Below are 22,111 nucleotides of genomic sequence, written 5' to 3'. Positions count from 1 at the left end.
ATAAAAGAGACTTATGGAGAAAAAGAATTCATTCTCTTGGCTATTGCTTTTATTATTTTGTGAAGTTGTTGAAGGTTTTTCAACAAGAGTTTCTTGAGGACTGATTCCTCTCTGTTTGCACTTTGAATCTCTAAATATTGTTGTGAATTGTGCTCTGATTATCTGGTTATTTGTTCTGATTATTCTAATCACATCTTTAGTGCTGTTGTATACCAAAATTGTTCATTTTTTGTTGCAAATTGATCAGAATAGCTAGGCATTTCATTTTGCCTTAAAAGTTTGTTATAAACTGTGTTTTTTGAAGGCCAAGTACTGTTGGATTTGGGCGCACTTTGGTCTACAATTAATTTCATCTTGGGGGCCAGCATTTGGTGTTTTGCTGGAGACACTTGGCTGCGATATCCAGGCATCCACTACTTGCTGTTGTAGACGCCACTGTTGGGCCTTTTTATTGAGGCTGCCATTCCATTTAGTGTGCAGATCTGTTGCCATGTGCTGATGAGAAATTACAGCTGGAGTGTGGGGATAAGGAGAAGAGCCTGCTGCAAGTTGGAAACACGTAACAGCTGTTGTTGGCATTCATCATAACTAGTTTCTAGAATTTGCAATTTCACGACAATTGGGTTGTAAGGAAAGGAAAGGAAAGGTGGTTTTATAGTCCACGACACTATGCCATAGTTTTTGGGTTTACATATGGTGACAGTGATATGGGACTACCTCGTACTCTTTTTCGAGATGCGCTTGGCGCTACAAACGAGGAGTACATACCCTACCCCCCAGTGGGATTTGAACTTGTGACCTCTCTTTCAAGAGTACAAGTTCTCCACCACTAGGCCAACTCAGGCTGTAATAATTTGCAAATTTATAATTGCAAATCTTTATCTTATTTGTTGTTCATTGTAAACAGTTTGGTATTGAAATAAAGAGTTATAAGGTTGCACGCCAACTGTTTGTTGAAATGCCAAGATTGTAGTTATGTGTTTCAGTATTTAGTATGCATGCCAAGTGGTTGTAGAGATGCTTAATGGCTGTAGGTGCATATTGGGATGCATGGCAAGTGTTTGTCATTATGTCTATTGGTTGTAATAGTTACTTTTAGTTGTGTAAATGTTTAATTTACTTTCAGGGGCTGCAACTATTAATAAATGAAAGAAATGCGGCACATAATTAAAAAAAAGCAATTATAAGTGGCACTCATGTTTATAAAAGTTTTCAATGAACATAAAAATGATCAGTAGTATGAATATTCTAAACAAAGAGACACCTCCCTTAAATAAAGGTGCCAGCTTTCAAGAAAATGTTCCTTGAAAAAGCATATGCCTCCCAACAATAAACAAATGTATCAGAAGAGAAGATTGGAGGAGGAAAAATACATCATCATCAGCAGCAGAAGAAATATATATATCCTCGCAGCAATGAAATCAAGCATTAATTCAAAATAGTTCATCAAGAATTATAGAAATGGATATCACACAAGCAGCGATCAGATCGCATGATAAAATGGGATTGTTCTAACAGTAGCGAGCAGAAATTTAAGATAAAACCATACCAGTTCCAGCATTTGTTACAGAAAAACTCTAAACATCTCTGATCCTGTTACAAACTCCTACTCACTGGTATATCTATCAAATATTAATATCCCTGTCCATCATGACTATTAGATAAACATACAACTGTTTAAATATACAATGAATAATGCTTAAATCTATATAAGATATGTTGATTGTCATATACCAATATCAAAGCTGATGACTATGTTGCCTATGATGGAAAATGTGAGAAATGTCTGACTGTTTGGAACCCGTCTTGAAAGGAAGGGCTTGAGTTGAGAAAGCAAATCGGGTTTGAGAGGGCTAAATAAGTAGGCCATCTTAGAGTTGACCATAATGAATCCTATGACCAAAGGGCACCTATGTAGAAGAGTTGAGGAACCCACTTATGACCGCCATCCACCTTTGCAAGATGGTGTGTTTCTAGGAGATGAGGCAGAATGGGGAAGACAGGCACAAGCTGCCAAGTAAGAGGGTTGTGGTAGACATCATTCTTGGACTTGGTGTAGAAATGGCTTCCGGTGAACCCATCAATGAATATAATGTTTTTTACCTAACCCGAATGATTTTATATATATATATATCTTGCACGTCTTTCATGTGGTGATTGTAGGATACAAATTCGAGATCGTATTATTGAGGAGGTAAGATGTAATATTCGCCCTATTTCATTGCAGTTTTGGTTCTAGGGAAAATTAGGAAGGGGACATCACAAATATTGTTTTGCTGAAAATGTTGTTATATGAAGTGACAATTGACTTCAATATGCTTGGTTCATTCATGAAATATTAGATTCCAAATGAGCTTGAGAACACTCTGGCTATCACAATAGAGAATCATAGGTTGATTTTGAGGTACTCACAACCCTTAATATGCAATGTAGCTAAATTGCTTCACAAATTGTTGCATTGGCCACATGATATTTTACTTTTGTTCAGTAATGAACAATTATGATTACTTCCCCAAGAAATAAAACCTAAACCCAACAAGGAAAGAAATCTAGATGTGTATTTCCTGTCATCAATAAAACTTGCCTAATCTACATCTGTGTAACCTATCAAGAAGAATTGGTCAATCCTTTAATATTCTAGATCATGATTCATTGTTCCTTGTATATACCGTAGAACTTATTTTTCTACTTTTCAATGATATATCCTTGGTTCTTGCATGCATTGTGAAAGATAATTAAAAACTAAACTGATATTTGGTTTGGTATAGTCCAAATAAATAAAATCTCTAATCATTTTCCGATAGAGAATTGCATTCATCATAAGCTTCTCAAGCAACGTCTTGGCATATTTTCTATGGGATGGAAAGATGTGTTTTGTTTGCCGTAGTTCGAGTCTTAGACAATAATGCATTAGCTCAAGAGCTGTCATCGAAATGCATTGTTGAAATCATTCTTGGCTGTCTCAACTATTGCTTCTGAGCTCAACATGATTACTGCGTCATTAACATATACATTGATTATCACAATTCTGCCCTTGATCTTTGAGGTTGAGATTTGGAACATATAAATGCCTATTGAAACTATGTTGTGTTCAGCCCATGGGAAATAGGAAAGAAAACATATATTCAATGCAAAATACTACTCATTATCAAATGCTTTTTCGTACATAACAATGATATTCCTAACAATGATAATGATGTTGATAATAATGCCAAATACATAAGTGTTCACGACATTTATAATGTCCGAAATGGTGCCAATGAAATGACACAACCGTCGCCACACCGGTAACTGTCTAACTACCTGTTTTGCCGGACAACATCATCCCCCCAAAAAAGAAAAGTCGTCTCTAGGAGACTTCAAAAACTAACAAAATAGGAGAACAATATACAACATAAACAATATAACTAGGGAAGAGGTGGCGTCCCTGAAGTGCTCTGTTGTCGGCGCAACTCGTACACTTGATCTGTGTGGATGCGTAAATCCTTTTGAGTTTGCATATTAACCTCCATTGCTTCCTTTAGAAGAAGCACTGTGTCCATAGCCTAGGCCTTAGTTGTCTACAATTCCTACTTGGCCGCCTATAGGCTTTGTTCGGCTAGCTCCTTGCCTTGCAAAAGCGCTGCGTGCTCGGCTGCCCATGCTGCCTGTTGGCTAACCAAGTCAGTGGCTAGCTTCTCTCTAGTCTCCCTCTCAACCATCATAGATCTCTCAGTTGCGATCCTCTCTGATGCCCTGTTTACCTTTGCACACCTATGAGCATAGTAGACGCCTTTATATAACCCCACTATCTCGTGTGTCAGCTTCTCCATTGGAGTGTTGCACGGTCCAAGCTTAGGCTCTGTGGCCCAATTAGCCAACATCTCCAGTGTCTCCACAGTTGGCCATCCCTTGGCCTCAAAACAGGAGCGAAAACGCTAAGTACAACCCCCCCGAACATAAGTTTGGATCGAATGCAACTCTCCTACGAGTCAAAGCTTGGCATGCAATGGCGCATCCTTTCTCCATCACAACTTGCATAGCTTTGAGGTATGCCTTGCATCTATCCTCATCCGACCCATAATCCTCTTTTCCCACATTGTGAGAGTCCACTCCCTGTCAGTATCCATCCTTGCCTCTCCTGCGGTAGCCACGTCCACATCTGGTGCCGCCTCCTCTCCGGGCGCATCCTCGGATTGTGGTACTCCCACCTCTTGTGGCTCTAAAACGGTAGCTGGTCTTGGGGATACCCCTCCATGCCTCGGGGACTGAATGGAAGGATTGACCTCTGCAGGAATGAGTCGGAACTGCTGTCGTAGGAATGCACTAGCTTTGCCCATCACCTCAATCTTCTTAGGATGAGCTGCCTGAGTTGACTGAATGCTCTCATCTGGCCGTGTTGGCTGTACAGGCGAAATTGGTTGTACTAGAAAAATTGGTTGAATTGGCAAAATTGGTTGGGCTGGCGAAACTGGTTGGATTGGCTGGACGTCAACCAACAAAGAGGAAGAAATGGTGACTACAACATCGTTGCCAATCACATCTAATCGAACTTGAGGTTCTGGCTCTGATGCTAGTAACTCTGCTATCTCTGCGGTTGGCTTTGCGGGTGCAACTGAGTCTGGTGGAAAACTCTGTGAAGGCATAACTTCTGTTGAGGCTATTGGTGGAGTCATATTTGTCGCGGCTGGTGGTGGGGTCATATTTGTCGCACCTAGTGGTGGAGTCATATTTGTTGTGGTTGGTGGTGGAGTCATGACAACCGACACATGTCTTTGGCCAAATGGAGGAATGAGCGAAGTGATGGCGGTCAAGTGCGCCGAAGTTGGCAACTGGGGAGGGGTAAAAAATGTGGATCTGCTAGCCACCGTGTCACTACCAACTTCTGTCGAAGTACTTGCTTCCTTGGAATCAGCCCCTTTGTGGTTTCCTTCCTTCCGCTGTCTGTGTCTCTGTATGCCTCCAATCCCTGTAACACTTTCTTTTGACCAGTCGCAGTTCCACCCATGTCTAAATGTCTCCAATAGAATATTGGGGGTTCTCCTGGCGCCAACTTCCCCCTCGGTGGAACCTCAAAATCGTTGACTGGGACTTGATGAGGGGCTGTTTCCAAAAACAAGCCTATGGCATGAAGAATGTCCGATGCTGAAGTGTCATAAACTCCTCCATTCTATCAGCGAGAACCATGGCCCAGTTGTACGCAGTACAATTCCTGATGTCATTCATGAATGTAATCTACGACAAAGCTATATCTAAGGCCCGACTTGCCCCCATCAACCTGCTTTTAATTACATCCATGATACATCTCCAATGGCCTTCTTGAATAAAATCTCTTCGTAGCCCTTGACTTTTGGCACCCTTCACCACAGACTCCATTTCCTCTGGTGCGAAGTCACGACCCACTAATTTCACCCAATACTCTTTACATTCCTATGACAACTTGTGATTCTTGGTCTCCACTTTTCGACCTCCTTGGCCAGGAATGCTAAAAGCCCTAGTGAAATACCACGGTTTGAAAGACTATCATACGGAGCTTCTTGTAAACAAATGTACTTGTTTTGCTGTTCCTGTTGTACAATTCTATTAGAGTTCTCAAAACTGATTCAAACAACCGAATGGAAAATACTGGAAGTTGTATTGCTCAATGTACTTGCGCTCGTACCAGAATTTGTTTGATAACCTCTATATCTGTAGTTTCTTGCCACCATTTCCGACACTTGCTACCATTCAGTCCTTCAAATTGAACCGTGAGGTGTGAGAGGTCAACCTTCACTTTCTGCTTCTTACTGCAGGATGCTGTTGGCCTTGCAACTCGGACTTCGAAAGCTAACATTCTTGCATTCTTTTCCATATTTGCCTTTAATTGATTTTTCCACTGCTTACTTTATCCTTTAGACTCCATGATAACTATATCTTGTTTTGTCTTTTAATGTAACCATAAGAAACGATTAGGGTTTCTCTTTCTCTTTCTATCTTCCGCGGTAGTGATTCCTGGCGGCAATGGTTCCCACATTGAATGTCTTTCCTTCCTTGTGGATATTCTTTTCTTCCCATGGATGGTGTGCCTACAATATGTTCCTTTTCAATACTTATTCTTCTTCTAGCTTCCTTATCGCCACCAATATTGATTACCGTGGATTGCCCTTCTCCACGGTGAATGTTCTATACTTACAGCTCTATACTTGGTGACTATCTCTTTTCCCCTTTCTCTTCTCTACCATCTTTGCAGCTGCAATTTCCTCTACAACCCTTGGCTTATTATCACGCGTGATTTCTTTTAACCAGTGGCTGCAAATTATAAGTCTTTGTCACGCCTAATGTCTTTTAATGGTTTCTTTTAACCCATGGCTGAGAATTCGCTGTGTTTGCGGGACCCTTGCCATGGGACACAAATGTCCACGGCCACGCGTCCACGGGACACTTCGTTTTTTTTTAATTTTTAAAATTTTTTAAAATTTAAAATTTAAAATAAATAAATTTATATATATATTTTTACTTCCATCCAATTTGGCGATTACTTCTTACTTCACCTTCTTGCCGCTCCTGATAAATTTTTAACTTTGATCCATTGATGGCCTCGGGAATTTCGCGCCTATCCAAGGTCCATAGTTTTATGGATCCATTATCGCTGACTTCTCCCTTTATATGGTCCAAGCCATTTAACCTTGAATTTCCCTCGTTTTATCTCATTGCGGCCATTGTACCAAAGCACGAGTTGGCCTAGCTGAAACTTTGTTCTTTTCAAATGTTTGTCATGCCACGCCTTTTGACGGGTCTACGCTACCTTGGTCGCCCATTGTGCTGTTAATTTGTGTTCATCTAGTTTGCTCAATTGGTATAGGCATTCTCGTAAACTCTCCATATCTTTGAGTCTATTGTCAATTGCAATTCGCAGACTTGGGACCATAAATTCGGCTTGTACCATAGCTTCTTGGCCAAACATCAACTGAAACGACATCTGTCTCGTTGTGACTTTAAATGTGGTACGGTGGGCCCACAATGCTGAAGGCAACTTTTCCTACCAGTCTGCCTGTTTGAAGCCACATGATTTATATATGTATAGGTTCTAGTAGTCTCCAATAAGTATGTTCTTGGGATTCTCCGTGTCGCCAAGATTGGTAGCCTCTATTGTTGGCTCTTCATATCTTATTTCTTTTCCTTCAAAGCAATGGGCAAGACTCTCATTGATCTCCATGTTTCCTTCTCTGTATTCCACGAACTGTGGTGGGAATACCTCCTCATCTTCGGGTTCCTCGACGGGCACCATGTATGTATGGAAGAGTTCATTGTCTTCCATCTGCCAATGAAAAAGTCCATTCAGTGAACTTGTCTCGTCCTCTGAACACTCCTCCAGCTCTAAACGCCTTTGTTGTTTGGATCCATTCTTCCCTCATTTGTCGGGTGCTCTCTCTCTGACTCGGACTCCGATGATGATGCCATCTCTTCACTTACCACTTGAGTTTGGAGATCAATCGCAAACTTTTGCCCTCCATTTTCCATTGACAGGATATTCTTCTTCCAGTTGTGATTTACTTTTGCGGCCACCAGCCATCCTCTTCCAAGAATGGCGTCATATCCTTTTTTCTTCATTTTCCATTGACAAGATATTCTTCTTCCAGTTGTGATTTACTTTTGCGGCCACCAGCCATCCTCTTCCAAGAATGGCATCATATCCTTTTTTCTTCAAGGGGATTACTACGAAATCCAACAGAAATGGCTGTGTCCCAATAGTTACTTGTTGAGCCACTAACGTCCCTAGGGGTTTTATCCCTTGCTGGTTGGCACCGAGTAGGTTAAATGTGGACGGCCACAGGGTAGCCTTTCCCAATTTCCTCCATGTCTCCTTGGGAAGAACATTTACCTTGGACCCACCATCCATGATGGTGTCCGTCAGGATGGTTCTGAGGATTCCCATCTGGATCACCATCGGATGACGGCCATTGCTTATTGTGAGCAACATGGGATTTGTCACAGACCCTCTTGGTACAATTGGTTGTCCTTTTGCTTTGTCGTGTGTGCATGGGTATTCAGTGATGCCATCCTTAGTTGTGGTGCTACTTGTAAGAGGTCTTGAACTTTGACGGACACATCCATTTGTCTGATTGACCAAGTTGTTTTCTCCCTCCGATTGTTGAGGAACAACATCTTTTGTATCCTTCGCAACCTTCATTGCTTTCTCTATGTCCTCCCATGCCTCTCGCAGCCTTTGCTTCTCTGTGTGGGGGTCAGGATAGTTGGCCTATTTAGCTTGGTTGTGGGTAACAACCAGAACCTTTTCTTCGTCGATGTTAATGAGATTTACTTGTTTTGGGCAATTTGCATCTTTGTGGTCCCCTGGACCACACCATCGACATAATTTTTGCATTCTTTGGACACTCTTTGGCGAAGTGGCCCCACTGGTTACAAACCCGACATTGGATTATGGGCCTCCCTTTGTAATCATATTGTATTCGATTTCTATTATCATTCTCACCCCGTCCTCCTCGGCGGTTGTTCGGGTAGCCGCCCGACGTGGCAATATTGTTGCCTTGGGTATTGTTCGTGCCAGACGTGGATGGTTGTTCTTGTGTGAACAATATATGTTGGCTCCTAGTCTTCATGTTAAATGGACATTACATTGTAGAAAGCCCTAGGACTTGACAGATATCACACATCGCCTTCTTGGGACACACTCCCTTTGAATGATCCTTCTCTTTGCAGTCTGTGCACTAGATTTCTCCTTCCTCTGTGTGGCCACTCGTTCCCATCATGGATTTGAATTCCTTGCGCATCCACTCCAAGTCTTTTTGGAGTGCTTGCACTTTCTTGCTGGGCTCCTCCTCAGTGTCGACATTGCTTCCCTCGTCGGAGGATTCATCGCTCTTGGAAGATGATGAAAATTTACTTCTCCTCTTCTTTATTGTTTTGCTTTCACTTTCTAGATTTAGGGCATTGTTGTATGCATCGGTGTAGGACATGGGCAGAACTATTTTCATCTTTCTTCTCAATGCTCCGCGGAGGCCTTCTACAAACCAGTGTTTCTTTAGTTCGTTTGCCGATTGAGTACCCATCCGGCTAAGAAGATCTTTAAGCCTTCAATCGTAGGCTCAAACTGTGTCCTTCCCTTGTTTGTTCTTGTAGATTTCGGCTACAACCTCGTTATCATCCCAGAGCAGTCTGAATTTTGCTTGGAATTCTTTCTTTAGATCATCCCATGTGGAGATCTTTGCCTTGTCCATGTCAGAGAACCAATCCACCGCTACCCCCCTTAAGCTGGCAAGAAATTGGTTCAACCATTCATCCGCATCCGTGACTGCGTTGGCAGTTCATATCATTTCACACGTACGGCAATGCCATACGGGATTTTCCTTCAGATCGCCTGTGAACTTCGAGAGTTTTTTCTTTTGAGACATATTGCTTCTTGCCCGTTGATTACCACTAGATTGTGTTGTTGAACTATTAGAAGTTGATCTCGGTGGGTTATTCTGACCACCGTGCAATGCTGCTCCAACACTTCCTTTCACCTCGGTGTCTCTAGTTGGCCTCGCCTCTTCTCCTACTTCACAGGTTCGTTCTCGTAGTGGTGTGTGTGATAAATGTAGAAATTGCTCCTTTGTCTCCTCAAGCACTGCCAATTGATGCCGTGTTTCCTCAAGCAACTCCTCGTTGCTCCTTCCCTGCCATTTCGGCGAATTGAAGCACCCTTCATTGGTTCTTGTGAACCCTGCTACGACCACCACACTAGGTGAGTCCTTTGGCTGCCCCTTAGTCTGTTCCCTGGTGAGTTGTCTTATCCTTCGATAATGTTCGGTTTTGCCATGCACAATTTCTAATTTGTCGATTTCTTCCCTCAAATTCCTATTCTTATTCAAAAGATTGGACATTTGGCATATAGTACCATTATAAAAGAAAATCAAAACAAAACACTCTTTTATTTGTTTATTTATTCTGTATACATCATGTGTCGACTTATGCGACAATTACAGATTTGTGAGTGCCCTTGACACCATGGCGCAACTGCTCATGGTTCAGTTGTTCGACACCATGCATCTCTTTCCTCATAGAATTTTTTCAGAGTCTCCTGACAGCATTCCTCAAGTTCGGCTTCCTCTCGGCATCTCTCCTGTGCCATGTAGGCTTGTGCAATTAGACAGGGAAGTTGGTCTAGAAATTTGTTCGTGGTGGGGCTTGCGTGCATATCATCCCACATGCTATCTGTTGTAACCCCGTTCTTGGTGGCTTCCCTCCGTACGAAAGTTTCCAGACATATGCGATACATGTGAAAGTTTTGTGTTGCCTCATGCTCTCCTTCAAAAATTTCTATTTCGCCGTCATCATTTTTCTTCTGGTTGTCTTGTACTGTCCTTCCCATTTATCTTCATCCTTCCATACTACCTTGAATTCGAAACTAGCAACGGTGCCAAATGTCTAGCATGTGGCAAATAGGAAAGAAAACATATATTCAATACAAAATACTACTCATTATCAAATGCTTTTCTGTACATAACAATGATATTCCAAACAATGATAATGATGCTGATAATGATGCCAAATACATAAGTGTTCATGGCATTTATAATGTCCGAAACGATGCCAATGAAATGACACAACTGTCGCCACATCAGTAACTGTCTAACTACCTGTTTTGTTGGACAACATGTTGTAGCAAATGTTCATCAATTTTAATATTCTCGACTCTAGGAGCATGTTTGAGAGCATATAGGGACTTACTAAGTTTACATACCTTTTCTTCTTTACCATGTGCAATGTATTCCTTTGGTAGGGTCATATAAACCTCTTCCTTAATGTCACCGTTGAGAAAAACACTTTTTTCATTTATTTGGTATAGTTTCCATCCACATTTGGTAGCTTAATTAAAAATAATTCTATTGGTTTTAAGTTTTGTTGTGGGAGTGAATGTCTTCTCATAGTCTACCCTTTCTTTCGAGGCATAGTTCGTGACTACAAATTTGGTTTATTGTTTATCTACACTACCATCTGCTTTGTACTTAGTCTTAAAAATCTGTTTACACCCAATTGCTTTCTTACCAGGTGGTAGATTACAAGCTCCTAAATTTTGTTTTTCATTAGCGATTGATGCGTTGCATTCATAGCCTCTTTCCAAGGCTTTGACTCTAGTGCTTCCTAACATTAGATGGCTTAGCATTATCAACAATTGAACTCATTACTGCTAGATTTACCTCATTCTGAGCCACATTAGGTATAGGTGTTGTGGCATTTGATGATGTTGAATCAGAATAACTATCAAAAATCTCATCATTTTTCTTATCCATGTTGAATATAGCATTGTCTAGAGGAGGTGATGATCTGGGAGGAGAATTTGACTTACTCTTTTCATAAAAAACATCTTTACTAAAGTATATCTTCTTTGTATTAGGATCAATGTTCCGAGACTGCGAGTCTGAGGCAGAGGCGGCCTTTCCGAGGCAAATGGCCTCTGGACTTGGACTTGACCAAGTCCTGATAGAGTCCACGTGGACTCGTCGAGTCCAGGGACTTGCTGAGTTCCGAGCCCAAGACTCTCTTGAATTTTAAAATTTTTTAAAATTTTTTGTCAAAAGATAGAGATTTTTGGAAGTTGTTTGTTTTTAGTGCTATTAAAATTGTTATTAAAAGACTTTTATTGTTAAAGGTTGTGTTTCACCAAGCAAATTGATAGACATACTTGAAACTGAGAGCCCTGTTGTTGTCTACAATGCGCACATAAGCTGTAACAAACATATTTCTCAATATCCGAGTCTTCCATGACTTATCTTAGGCGTATTCATAGGAGGGCATAGGCTACTATGAACCTTAGTCTTCTACACTCTAGCTGATATTTTGATATATGTTTCCAACTTTTGATTTCATGGATTTCATATATTGTAGACATTTGACAGTGACACTATGTTTAACTTTATATTATGTTATTCAGTTTTTTTCCTTGAAAAATTCGTTGTTATACTTATGTGATATATGCAAATTGTGTATAAGTGTAAAATAGCTTCTATTTATCTCAATTATTGTATATTTGATGTTAATTGACTAAATGATGAATGAAAAAATCTTTAAATCCTTAAAAATCTTTGAATTTCATGGGTTTTTCAATTTTCCGAGTCCTTGCTGAGTCCGAGTCCAAATCGTATTTTGACTTTCCGAGCTAGAGGCGAGCCCAAGTCCCGTAACTATGATTAGGATCCAATAAAGCAGTATGCCTTAAGATGTCTAGACTTCTTTGGTGTTATGCCATCAAATGCTTTGGTTGGTGCATGATTCAATAGATAAACTATAGTATTTACAACCTTAACTCAGTATGCATGCCCTAGTTGAGAATACTTTAACATGCTACATATCATTGCCACAATGATGCGATTTTGTCATTCAACAACTCTATTTTGCTGAGGTGTGTAAGTTGCAGTCATTTGATGTCAAATTCCATTTTCTGTCAAGTAGGTGGAAAATTCATGTTGTATCTCGCCTCTCATTTGAGCAGAGGGCATGAATACAATGATTCATATCTTTCTCCACAAGAGTTTGAGACTCTTTGAAGTTGGAAAAGGCTTCACCTTTTTGTTGCAAACAAGATACACATTTTCCTGGTGTGGTCATCAACAAAAAGCTAAAAATACTTGAAACCATTGTACATAGATTGGTATACACTTGTTGTAAAGGTTTTCTTTGTATGATGCTCATTAGAATGGAAGGGTATTGGATTTTTTTTCAAGCAATACAACTGGAAGAAATAGCAATTGACCTCTCTATTGAGGGAAGGCTTGTGAACATTCTTTTCTTACTTAGGGTAAGAAAATAACCAGTGCCCAAGTGACCAAATTGACAATGCCATAACATAGCTAGATCATTACCTAAATCACTGAGGCTTCATTATTATTAATTATATCAAGCCTAAATGTTTTTCCAATCAAAGAGGTGCATACAACAATCTTTGAAGTTTTAGACTTATTGCAACTGACACATCATTTTAATCCTGTTTTTTTATCAAACTCAATTCTCAAATTGTGATCAAGAAACTAATTAATAGATGAGAGATTTTTGGTTAGTCCTAGCACATATAAAACTTTAGTGAGCCTGCAACAATCTATGCCAACCTGCAAAGAGATGTCACCAATACTTTGCAAATGAAGGATTTGATGATGGTTCTTTGCCTCGTACAGTATTCTTGGCATTCCCTAACTTCAAAGTAGGTGATGTCTTCTTGTCCAATTTTGGCATTCTGTAACTTCACCAAACCATTTGAGTTGCAATGTGATGCATTGAGGGAAGGGATTGGTGCAATATTGAGGGAGGATACATCTTATAGCTTATGAGAGTAGGAAATTGAGAGGGGTGGAGAAACATTACTCCATTTATGATATAGAGATGTTGGCCATCATGCATGCATTGGCCAAGTTGAGATCATATCTGATGGGAGGTAGATTTCTAATTAAATGGATCACATTACTATAAAATACTTAATGAATTAGAGGGATCTTAATGATAGATGGCAAAATTGGATAACCAAGTTAGACATCTGACTCTGACATTGATTATGTCAAAGGTAAGAAAAACATGGCAGTAGATGCACTTCCCCGAAGGGCACACGTATGTTCTTTGGTTGAGATATCAGCAAATTGAAAAGAAATGATCACAGCAGAATATGCTAAGGATTCGTGGGCAACAGGTTAGATATAGGGCACTACTCAGGATGCATGCATACAATGGTTGATGGTCCCATCTTCTATAACAACAAAATCTACTTAGTGCCTTCTTCACATCTCGAGGAAATGATTCTAAGGACATTTCATGATGTATGATTGGTTGGACATCCGAGTTTCTTTAAAACTTATGAACAGATTCGGGAGAGGTTGACATGGAAAGGACTTAAGAATGAAGTTATGGAATATGTCAGAAAATGTCCAGTTTGCTAGCAGAACAAGAATGAGCATACCTTTCCAGCTGGTTTCCTTCAGCCCTTACGCATTCTAGATGAGAAGTGAGAGAGTATATCAATGAATTTTATTACAGAATTGCCCAAGTTCCAATGCAAGGACTGCATTTACGTGGTGGTTGACAAGGTGACAAAATTTTCACATTTTTCTGCTATTGCAGCCACCTATATTGCAACACAAGTGGCAGACTTATTCTTTAGGAAGTGTTTAAACTTCACAGGATGCTTAGGAACATTCTGAGTGACAAGGGCAGCAAGTTTTTGGTTTTTTTTGGCAAAAACTCTTCAAGTTGAATGGTATTGAGCTCACTCTTAACACTAGTTATCTCCCATAGACTGATGGTCAAATGGAAATTGTGATTAAGTGGGTTAAGGGGTATCTTTGGAATTATGTATCAACTATCAAGGCAGAACGACATGGCTTAGATGGTTGCACCTAGTTGAGTACTGTTACAATACCACCTACCATATGACCATTAAAATTGGTCTATTTATAGCTTTGTATGGGTATGAAGCCCTTAATTTTATGGGCTTACTTTTTGGGGATAGCAAAGTGCCCAAGGCAAAGGATTTGTTGTCGGAAGTTAGGATATCTGGAGATCACTGAAAGAGAATATCCAACAGGCACACAATCAGCAGACATTGTATGCTGACCAGCATAGAGTTCAGTGCAGTTTTGAGGTGGGAGATATTGTTTATCTGAGGCTTCAACCCTACAGGTAGCCTACACTTGAGAAAAGTTGTGTAGAGAAACTTAATGGTTTTATGGTCTATTTAGAGTATCTCGATGCATTGGGGAGGTGGCCCATGAGCTAGAATTATAAGCCAGCAGCAAGGTTCAGAATATATTCTCTGTCTCTGGGCTCAAGAAGGTTCTAGGACACAATGTGGTTCCATTAACAGAGTTACCTCCCCTAGAAGAAGTGGCCTATGAGCTGCTACTATTCACACTTGTTGGGTAAGCTGTACTTGCATACCTAGCTGTCCCATTGGAGTTGGTTTCATAGTGGAAGTTGGACGATGGGGCTTGAAGGAGTGACTGGGTTTTGGAGAGCTTCATATTGCATTTTGCAAGAGTAAATCAGCATTATTCTTCATAGCCATATCTGATTGGAGCTGGCAAGATGTGTATACTACTGATGTATGGATTGAGAATCTTCATTTCCAATGTAGTAATATAATGAAGTCAAAAACTATTTTGTAATCACATTTTAAATTTCATAGTAACATGAATCGGAATCGTATCGGAATCGGCACGGCCGAATCGAATCGTGAATCGGGGGTGAATCACCGGTGAATCGGCAAATTTGAAAAAACCCTTTAAATGTAAAGATTTTAACAATTTAAGACTTATTTCATGCACCCTTTATTGAATATAACTTAAAAACACTATAACATTATCAAATAGAATCTAACATACATAAACATGAAACATAAAATCCATCACATACGTAACTATGTTATCATTATGTACTAAAATGTAAATTGTATGCTAGCTGAAGTAAATAAAAATCAAATGATCATAATGATTCAAATCATAGAATCAGTAAGATGAAATCATGAAGATCTATAAGACATCAAATCATAAATGTATGTATAAATCTAAGATGAAGATCCATGAAAGTTTGAAACATATGTCTATCAGTGATTCAGTATCACTATCAATATCTATACAGTGTAAACAAAATATAAAAACAAGGCTCCAGCTCAAGCCTCATCATCATCCTCTAGCTCTGCTGCAGCCTCAACCTCAGCCTCTGAGTATCCAGTTTGCCTATGAGAAAGGCGTGTAAGGTAGGTCCTAGAGGACCGCCGAGCCATGTCCCCTGCATGGGCAATGGGCTCATGAATAAAGTCGCTAGGGCCTGCGTCTGTGCGTGCGCGTGTGCGTCTACCAATGCCTGAACGTGCTCTAGCTGCCTCCTCTGCCCTAGCCATAGCCTCAACCTCTACATCCACCTGGTCAACCCATGCACGGTCTTCCTCAGTGAAGACTGGGTCCACGGTCTTTGTGATCCACTCTGATTCTGGATCAATCTCCTCTAGAATGATCGGAGAGGAGTTAGCGCCCAAAATCTGTCTAATCCTAAGACGAAGGTTATAATGAACAAAGACAAGATCATTCAACCTCTGCACTGTCAACCTGTTTCTCCTCTTCGAGTGGATGTGCTTAAACATGGACCAACTGCGCTCACATCCAGAAGCGCTGCTCAGCTGACTCAGAATGCAGATGACAATTTTTTGAAGGTTTGGGGTTGTGGCCCCAAACATTTGCCACCATCTATCTGAAATAAGGAAAAAACAAAAACAATTAGTCTCATTTACAAATTACAACTCTAAAATTAATGCATTATATCATCAACTTTAAGTTTAGAATCTAGATTCATGAACATTGAATATATTATTTAATTTTTACCTGGCTATAGTGTTGTCTGAGCATTTATGGCCATCCTGCCAGAGAAAAGTGGCCCCTCCTTATTGTTGAACTGGTCTAGCTCAACAATTGCAGCAGAGCTATTTTCATCGCTACTCAATCTCTGAATCACTGTGTATAAGCCAGTGAGAACCTCCGCATCCGCCTTGAACTCAGGACGGAAACGAAATGCCGGATTCAGATAGTAAGCTGCTGCGTGGATGGGTCGATGGAGCTGATTCTGCCATCTCCTATCGATGATGTCTCAAATAGGGCCATACCTCTCCTGCACTCCTGCATATTGGACTTTGATGGCCTCCTTGGCCCTATCCATGCCCTCATAAATGTAGCCCATAGAGGGCTTCTCCCCATCAGCAGTTCGTAGCAAAGCTACAAGGGGCTTAGTGACCTACATATAAAGTAAAACAAAAAATTTGAGTCAAAACTTAAATATAAAATAATATAACTTAAAGTAAAAGCAAAATACTAAATGTTAAATTGCAATAAATTTACCTTAAGGATTTCTCTAGCGGGTTTCCAAAAACCATCCTCATCAAATATGCAATCCGCCACATTTAACCCTACAGTGGTCGTAGCATAGGAAGAGCAAATCCACTCCTGCCCAACAAACATGCTCCTCAATCCATCCCTTGATGTCAACAAGGACTGCAAGGTGATAAAATTCGAGGCAAACCTCGTGATACCTGGGCGAGCTAACTCCTTGCCTTTTGTGTACTTCTTCATTGTGCTAAGGACAAATGCATGATTATAAATGAATTTGCATATATTTTTTGCCCTTTCCACACATGACTTGACAAACTCAAGTTTGCCAATTTCCTCCAACATGAGGTCAATGCAGTGTGCCGCACAAGGGGACCAAAATATGGTGGGGTGCCTCTCCATCAAAAGTTTACCTACAACAATTTTAAGTCAATTAGAAACTCAAATTTCAAAATTCAAATAAATTTATTTTCAAAACTTGCAAAGTTAAAAGTTTACCTGCTGCAACATAATTTGCTGCATTTATCCGTCACCACCTGGATCACATTTTGTTCTCCCACCTCTGCTATAACTTCCTCAATAGCCTCACATAAATATGTGGCATTTTTCACATGTGCGGAAGCATCAATGGATTTTATGAACATGGTATATCCTACAAGTAACAAAACAACGAATTATAATATTAAATGGATCATTAACGAATTAGCATTCAACAAATCAAAATTTACAATGTATGTAGGAAAGTAGAATGATCAATCACCTCCACAAGATACAAGAAAATTGAGGAGTGTTCTATTCCTCCTATCGGTCCAACCATCAGTCATGATGGTGCAACCCTTTGCAATCCATTCCTTTCGGTTCTCCTCGAGGTCAACCCTCATGTCCTCTACCATCTCATCTAGGAGGTATCCGCTCAACTCAGCCTCAGTTGGGGCTTTAAACCCCGGACCACAAATAGCAACCGCATCTATCATATTCTGCCAATAAGGAGCCCTGTCACAAATAAAAGTTTAGATGTCAAAGACTCAAATTATAAAACAAGTAGATATAATTAAAGTTTTACTTTTACTTTTAATTTTAGCTTTAAAGAAAACAAAGAAAAAAGAATCAATTACCTGGCTGCAATAAATGGAATGTTGCAAAAGTACCAAAATTTGCATATCTCCTTTCTGGCAGCATCGTGAATCTCCTTGTTCAAACCCATGCCCTCAAGCGTGGGTTGGGAACCAGGAGTAGTGCGGGGCACAAAGTAACTATCCATTCTGTTTTTCCGCACTCTAAGCTGCAATAGGTTGGTGTGGGACTCCGTCTCAGTATGTGACTGACTAGCACTAGCACTAGCACAAGCAGAAGAACTAGGATAAAAAGGAGGCCTAGAAGAACCCTCTCCAACACAACCTACGGATGCGGAAGCTGATGCAGATGCAGATGTGGATGCGGCTGCGGATGCGGGAACATGGGAGCCAATACCCCTTAACCCTTCAACTTGCATTTTCCTATTTGCTTTGTCTTTTTCAATTTTTTCTAATGCCATTAAGCAAGTGCATTTTGCCTCAGGAGTTTGGTGAGTGCAAACTGTAACATCATGTCCAGGTATAGCAGCAATGTGGAATTTCAATCTATAAATACCCCCGGAAGTTATTTTTTCTTTACAAAACATGCATTTTGTTTGATATTTGGTTCTTCCAGGAAACTCTTCATTATATTTCCAACATTCATCTTTTTTACCCATTGGAATTTGCGAAAAATGAGAGCAAAGGCTGCTGCAAAAAATTATTTTATGTAAAATATCAAAGTTTGAAGCTAATAAAAATTAGAAAACAACAAACCCTAGCTTGCAACTTAGTAAAAATAAAGAGCATTCAAGATTTACACTAAAATTCTTGAAAACTATAGTAATTTAACAAAAAACGCATAATACACAAAATTTAACAAAAAATGCATAATACACTAACATGCAAGAAAAAAAATAAGCACTTACCTCTTGCAAATGAGTTGAGGAGTGTTGATATTGGCTCTTTAATGCTCCCAAAGCAATTGATGGGCTCCCCAAATGGCCTGCTGATCTCTTTGGTGCTCCTCCTTCTTGCCGGTTGGAAACCTATGGCTTTTCTTTTCTCTTCTTCTCTCTCACTTTTCCTCTCTTCTACTCATGCTTCACAAATAGAAGGCCCTTTAGGGTTATAACAAAGAGAATAGGTCAAAAACAAAGTGAAAAAAACAAGTGATTTTTTTAAAAATTTCAACTTCCCTTTTTACATGCCGCGGGCGATTCATAGCCAATTTTTTAAGGCGATTTTGGCGATTTTTACATGAATCGCCTGAATCGGCGATTCAAGCGATTCATGGCCCAGAAATCGGCGATACCGATTCACGATTCAAAAAAAATCGCGCAGGATGAATCGGGTCGCGGAATCGCCGATTCAAGCGATTCTCGTTACTGAAAGTGGTATTCAGCTTAAGGAAGAAATTTACATTTTCAGATTTGTCTTCTAGCAACATTCAATATGTTATTTCCTCAGATGTATGCCCTTGTTGATATATAATTGCTGCAATCTATTTCTGTATTTGTATTTCTATTGTGATTGGATAGATCAACATCAAACTGTTCATAAAAAATCAGACCCAACTAGAGTACATATTACACAGCCCATCTTGCAACTTTAAATAAAGATCTCACCAAAGTTTGGAAAACCAATAGCAACCAAAAATGAACTTGCTAATACTGACACTACATAGTCTCTTTGATCATCCACCTTATGGGCCTGCTGCCTAGCTTCCTTAGGAACCTGCTCTGATACCATATCAGAGAATATTGCAAAATATCATAAACCCAAGTCCAATGAATGTGCCATTGATTTCTCTATTAGATGCTGGGTATAAATAATCTCCGCCTATAACCAAGTCTATGCAAAAAACTCATGGACAACTAGACTTGAACAAACTATTAACATCATATGGGAACAAATAATAACAAACTAAAAGTAAAAATAAACAAACAATTAAAAAAACTATCTATGTGGAGTAAATGATGGAATGTCCAACAGTTTCAACTTCAAGTGTACCTCTTAAAAATAACTTGCTGCATTGGATACTGCAAGTCTCCCTTGGTAAATATGTAATAAGGGCTTTAAGTGCCAAATGCATATTCTGAACATATATGCTTATGAACATGTACTTATGGTTCAAGTTCTAGTGTGGACTAACTTGTTAACACAAAATAGGATAGAAAGCAATGGATGGTAGTGTAAATATTGTAAATCTTTATTTATCAGTTGAATGTGATTTATGCTATTTGTATTGGACGCAGGCAAAGAACGTGAGGCATTGCCAGCATTAGCATCAATTAGACAGAGGTGTATTAAACAATTGGCTGGAATGCGACCTGATCACATGCGTGGCTTAAACCCCACACCTTATAAGGTTTGTAAGTCCCTTCTTACAGGCATTTTCCCAGTAGTGGTATGACTCCTATTATAAAAACTAAACCTACTTTGGTTTCAGGTAAGTGTCAGTGCGGAGCTTTATCAGTTCATTCATTTTTTATGGTTGAACGAGGCACCTGTTGGAGAGTTGCAGTAAAGGCTTCTAACCATATTTGCAACCTCTTCAAAGGAGTTTGTTTTATTTATTGTTTTTTTTGATTAAATGTTAATCCATCTCTAGCATGTTGAAAGAAATAAGATGAAAATAACACCTTGTCTCAAAACATATGGAAGTCTTGCTCATAATGTAATCCTTGAAGAAATCAGATGTAACAAATGCTGCAAAATAAAGTAATTGAAGTAATCTTCCATGAACAAGAATCAAGATTTTTTACTACTTTAAATGTTAATGTTTTATTGCTGTTAGTGCAATTTTCCTCCTTTAATGCTGTCTTTTTCCCTAGTGTGATGTATTCTATATTATATTCTATAACATAATGAAAGTATACACTCAAAGAGCAATTGTGAAGTAGCAGTTCAATTTTGCATCCCCTCAAATAGCTACTTGCGGGTATTTAAAGAGAATCTTTGAAATACTCTAAAATTATACAATAAATTATGATGTTGTGTTCCTATTTTGTTTGACAGTAATTTTTTTGTTTTAACATCTTCATTAACCCAATAATTTGTATGAATTTATTGACATACAATACGAAAGCTTTCCTGATAGGAATTGTTTGTCAGTTTGATATTGGAAATGGTCTGTAGTTGTAATTATGGGTCTTATCATCTCTTCATTGCATTTGTACATAGCACAATGCCACATTTCTGTCTCTCTATAATCTGAACTTCGATAGCACTTGCCATTGATATGTAAAAACAAATTCCAACACTTTACCATTGATCTTCTACCATGAAAGATAATCTAAGGTACTATTTAATGTTGAGGAGATGTCCAGTGCATTGTAATTAGTCACTTCTGACTTACGTATTAAACTGTACAATTCTAAACATTTTTTACAGATTTTTCTTAGGTGTGAGGACTAAATTTTGTAATCAATAAAAAAATAAAAAATTGATACTAAACAAAGTACCATTAAGATATCGTGTATGATCATGTGTTGCTATCTATGCCACAAGTAGAGGGACAAGTTATTAATCATTACACAACATTTGTGTATGTATCCAAATTAAGCAAAAACTTGCTTACATGGGATATTGTTGGCTATGTTTGCCACAATTAGCCCATCAAAGATAACCGATCTGAGATACTTCATCATGAGCTAAATTTGTCGTGTTCTTTTCATGGGTGGATAAACACGATGTGTTTTTTTGCACCCAGCAGCCCCATGGAAAAGTATAATAAAAAGGGAGTTTTGTGTAGGTGTGTGGGGATAAGATGAGGGCAGACACATAAAAGTAGGTGCTATGTGTCCCCATGGTGAATTTGTATAAAGGATAAGATTTTGTACAAGTGCATGGGGAAACTAAAGAAAACATTGCCAAGGGGTTTGTGCCCCGTGTTCCTGCGTGTCATGAAGAAAAATATGAGTGAATCAGTGTGGGTGCATGAGTGCTGACCGAATATATGTCTTTGCAGTGGAATTAGATCAAGCACTGAGTATATTTTTGTGGTCTTTTATTGATTTTTTGTGCAGTAATAGGTAGGGAGAAGCAAGTTTCAATCTAGTGCATTACCCCTCTTTATTTTAAAGAATTCATTCTTTCCTTTTCCTCTACAAGTATTAGATTAAGTTGGAATAGGTACACCTTGATTAGAAGGAAGTCAACATTCTTTAGAGATTCAGCCTCACATGTGCAAGATCTTAGACTTGAAGCTGTTTCCATGTTTCACAAGGTTGCTCTAGG

The 22,111-nt window shown here is 39.3% G+C and overlaps 2 protein-coding genes across 8 annotated transcripts in view; one reads left to right on the top strand and one right to left on the bottom strand.

Annotated features, from left to right (window-relative positions):
* Window positions 1-20,688, top strand: part of LOC149532341 (nicotinate phosphoribosyltransferase 1-like) — a 199,517-nt gene extending 178,829 nt beyond the window's left edge. For all 7 annotated transcript variants that reach the window (XM_089807210.1, XM_089807211.1, XM_089807215.1 and 4 more), the window contains 2 exons: window positions 20,128-20,240; window positions 20,322-20,688. In XM_089807210.1, coding sequence (XP_089663336.1) covers window positions 20,128-20,240; window positions 20,322-20,399 — 191 coding nt within the window. In that variant the 3' untranslated portion in view covers window positions 20,400-20,688. The remainder of the gene's footprint in view (window positions 1-20,127; window positions 20,241-20,321) is intronic.
* LOC149532342 (uncharacterized) lies at window positions 15,406-18,578 on the bottom strand. Its single transcript, XM_089807216.1, has 3 exons — window positions 17,933-18,578; window positions 17,578-17,810; window positions 15,406-17,469 (listed from the first exon to the last, which is right to left on the bottom strand). Exons 1-3 carry the CDS (start codon window positions 18,547-18,549, stop codon window positions 17,312-17,314), a joined length of 1,008 nt encoding a protein of 335 aa, XP_089663342.1. The 5' UTR covers window positions 18,550-18,578; the 3' UTR covers window positions 15,406-17,311.
* Window positions 20,689-22,111: the final 1,423 nt, after the last annotated feature.

Source organism: Cupressus sempervirens, chromosome 10 (genome assembly GCF_028749045.1).
Source record: "Cupressus sempervirens isolate cs-2001-9-10 chromosome 10, ASM2874904v1, whole genome shotgun sequence".
Classification (NCBI taxonomy): Eukaryota; Viridiplantae; Streptophyta; class Pinopsida; order Cupressales; family Cupressaceae; genus Cupressus; species Cupressus sempervirens.
The sequence above is the reverse complement of the archived record's forward strand: the minus strand, read 5'-3'. Positions and strand labels throughout refer to the sequence as shown.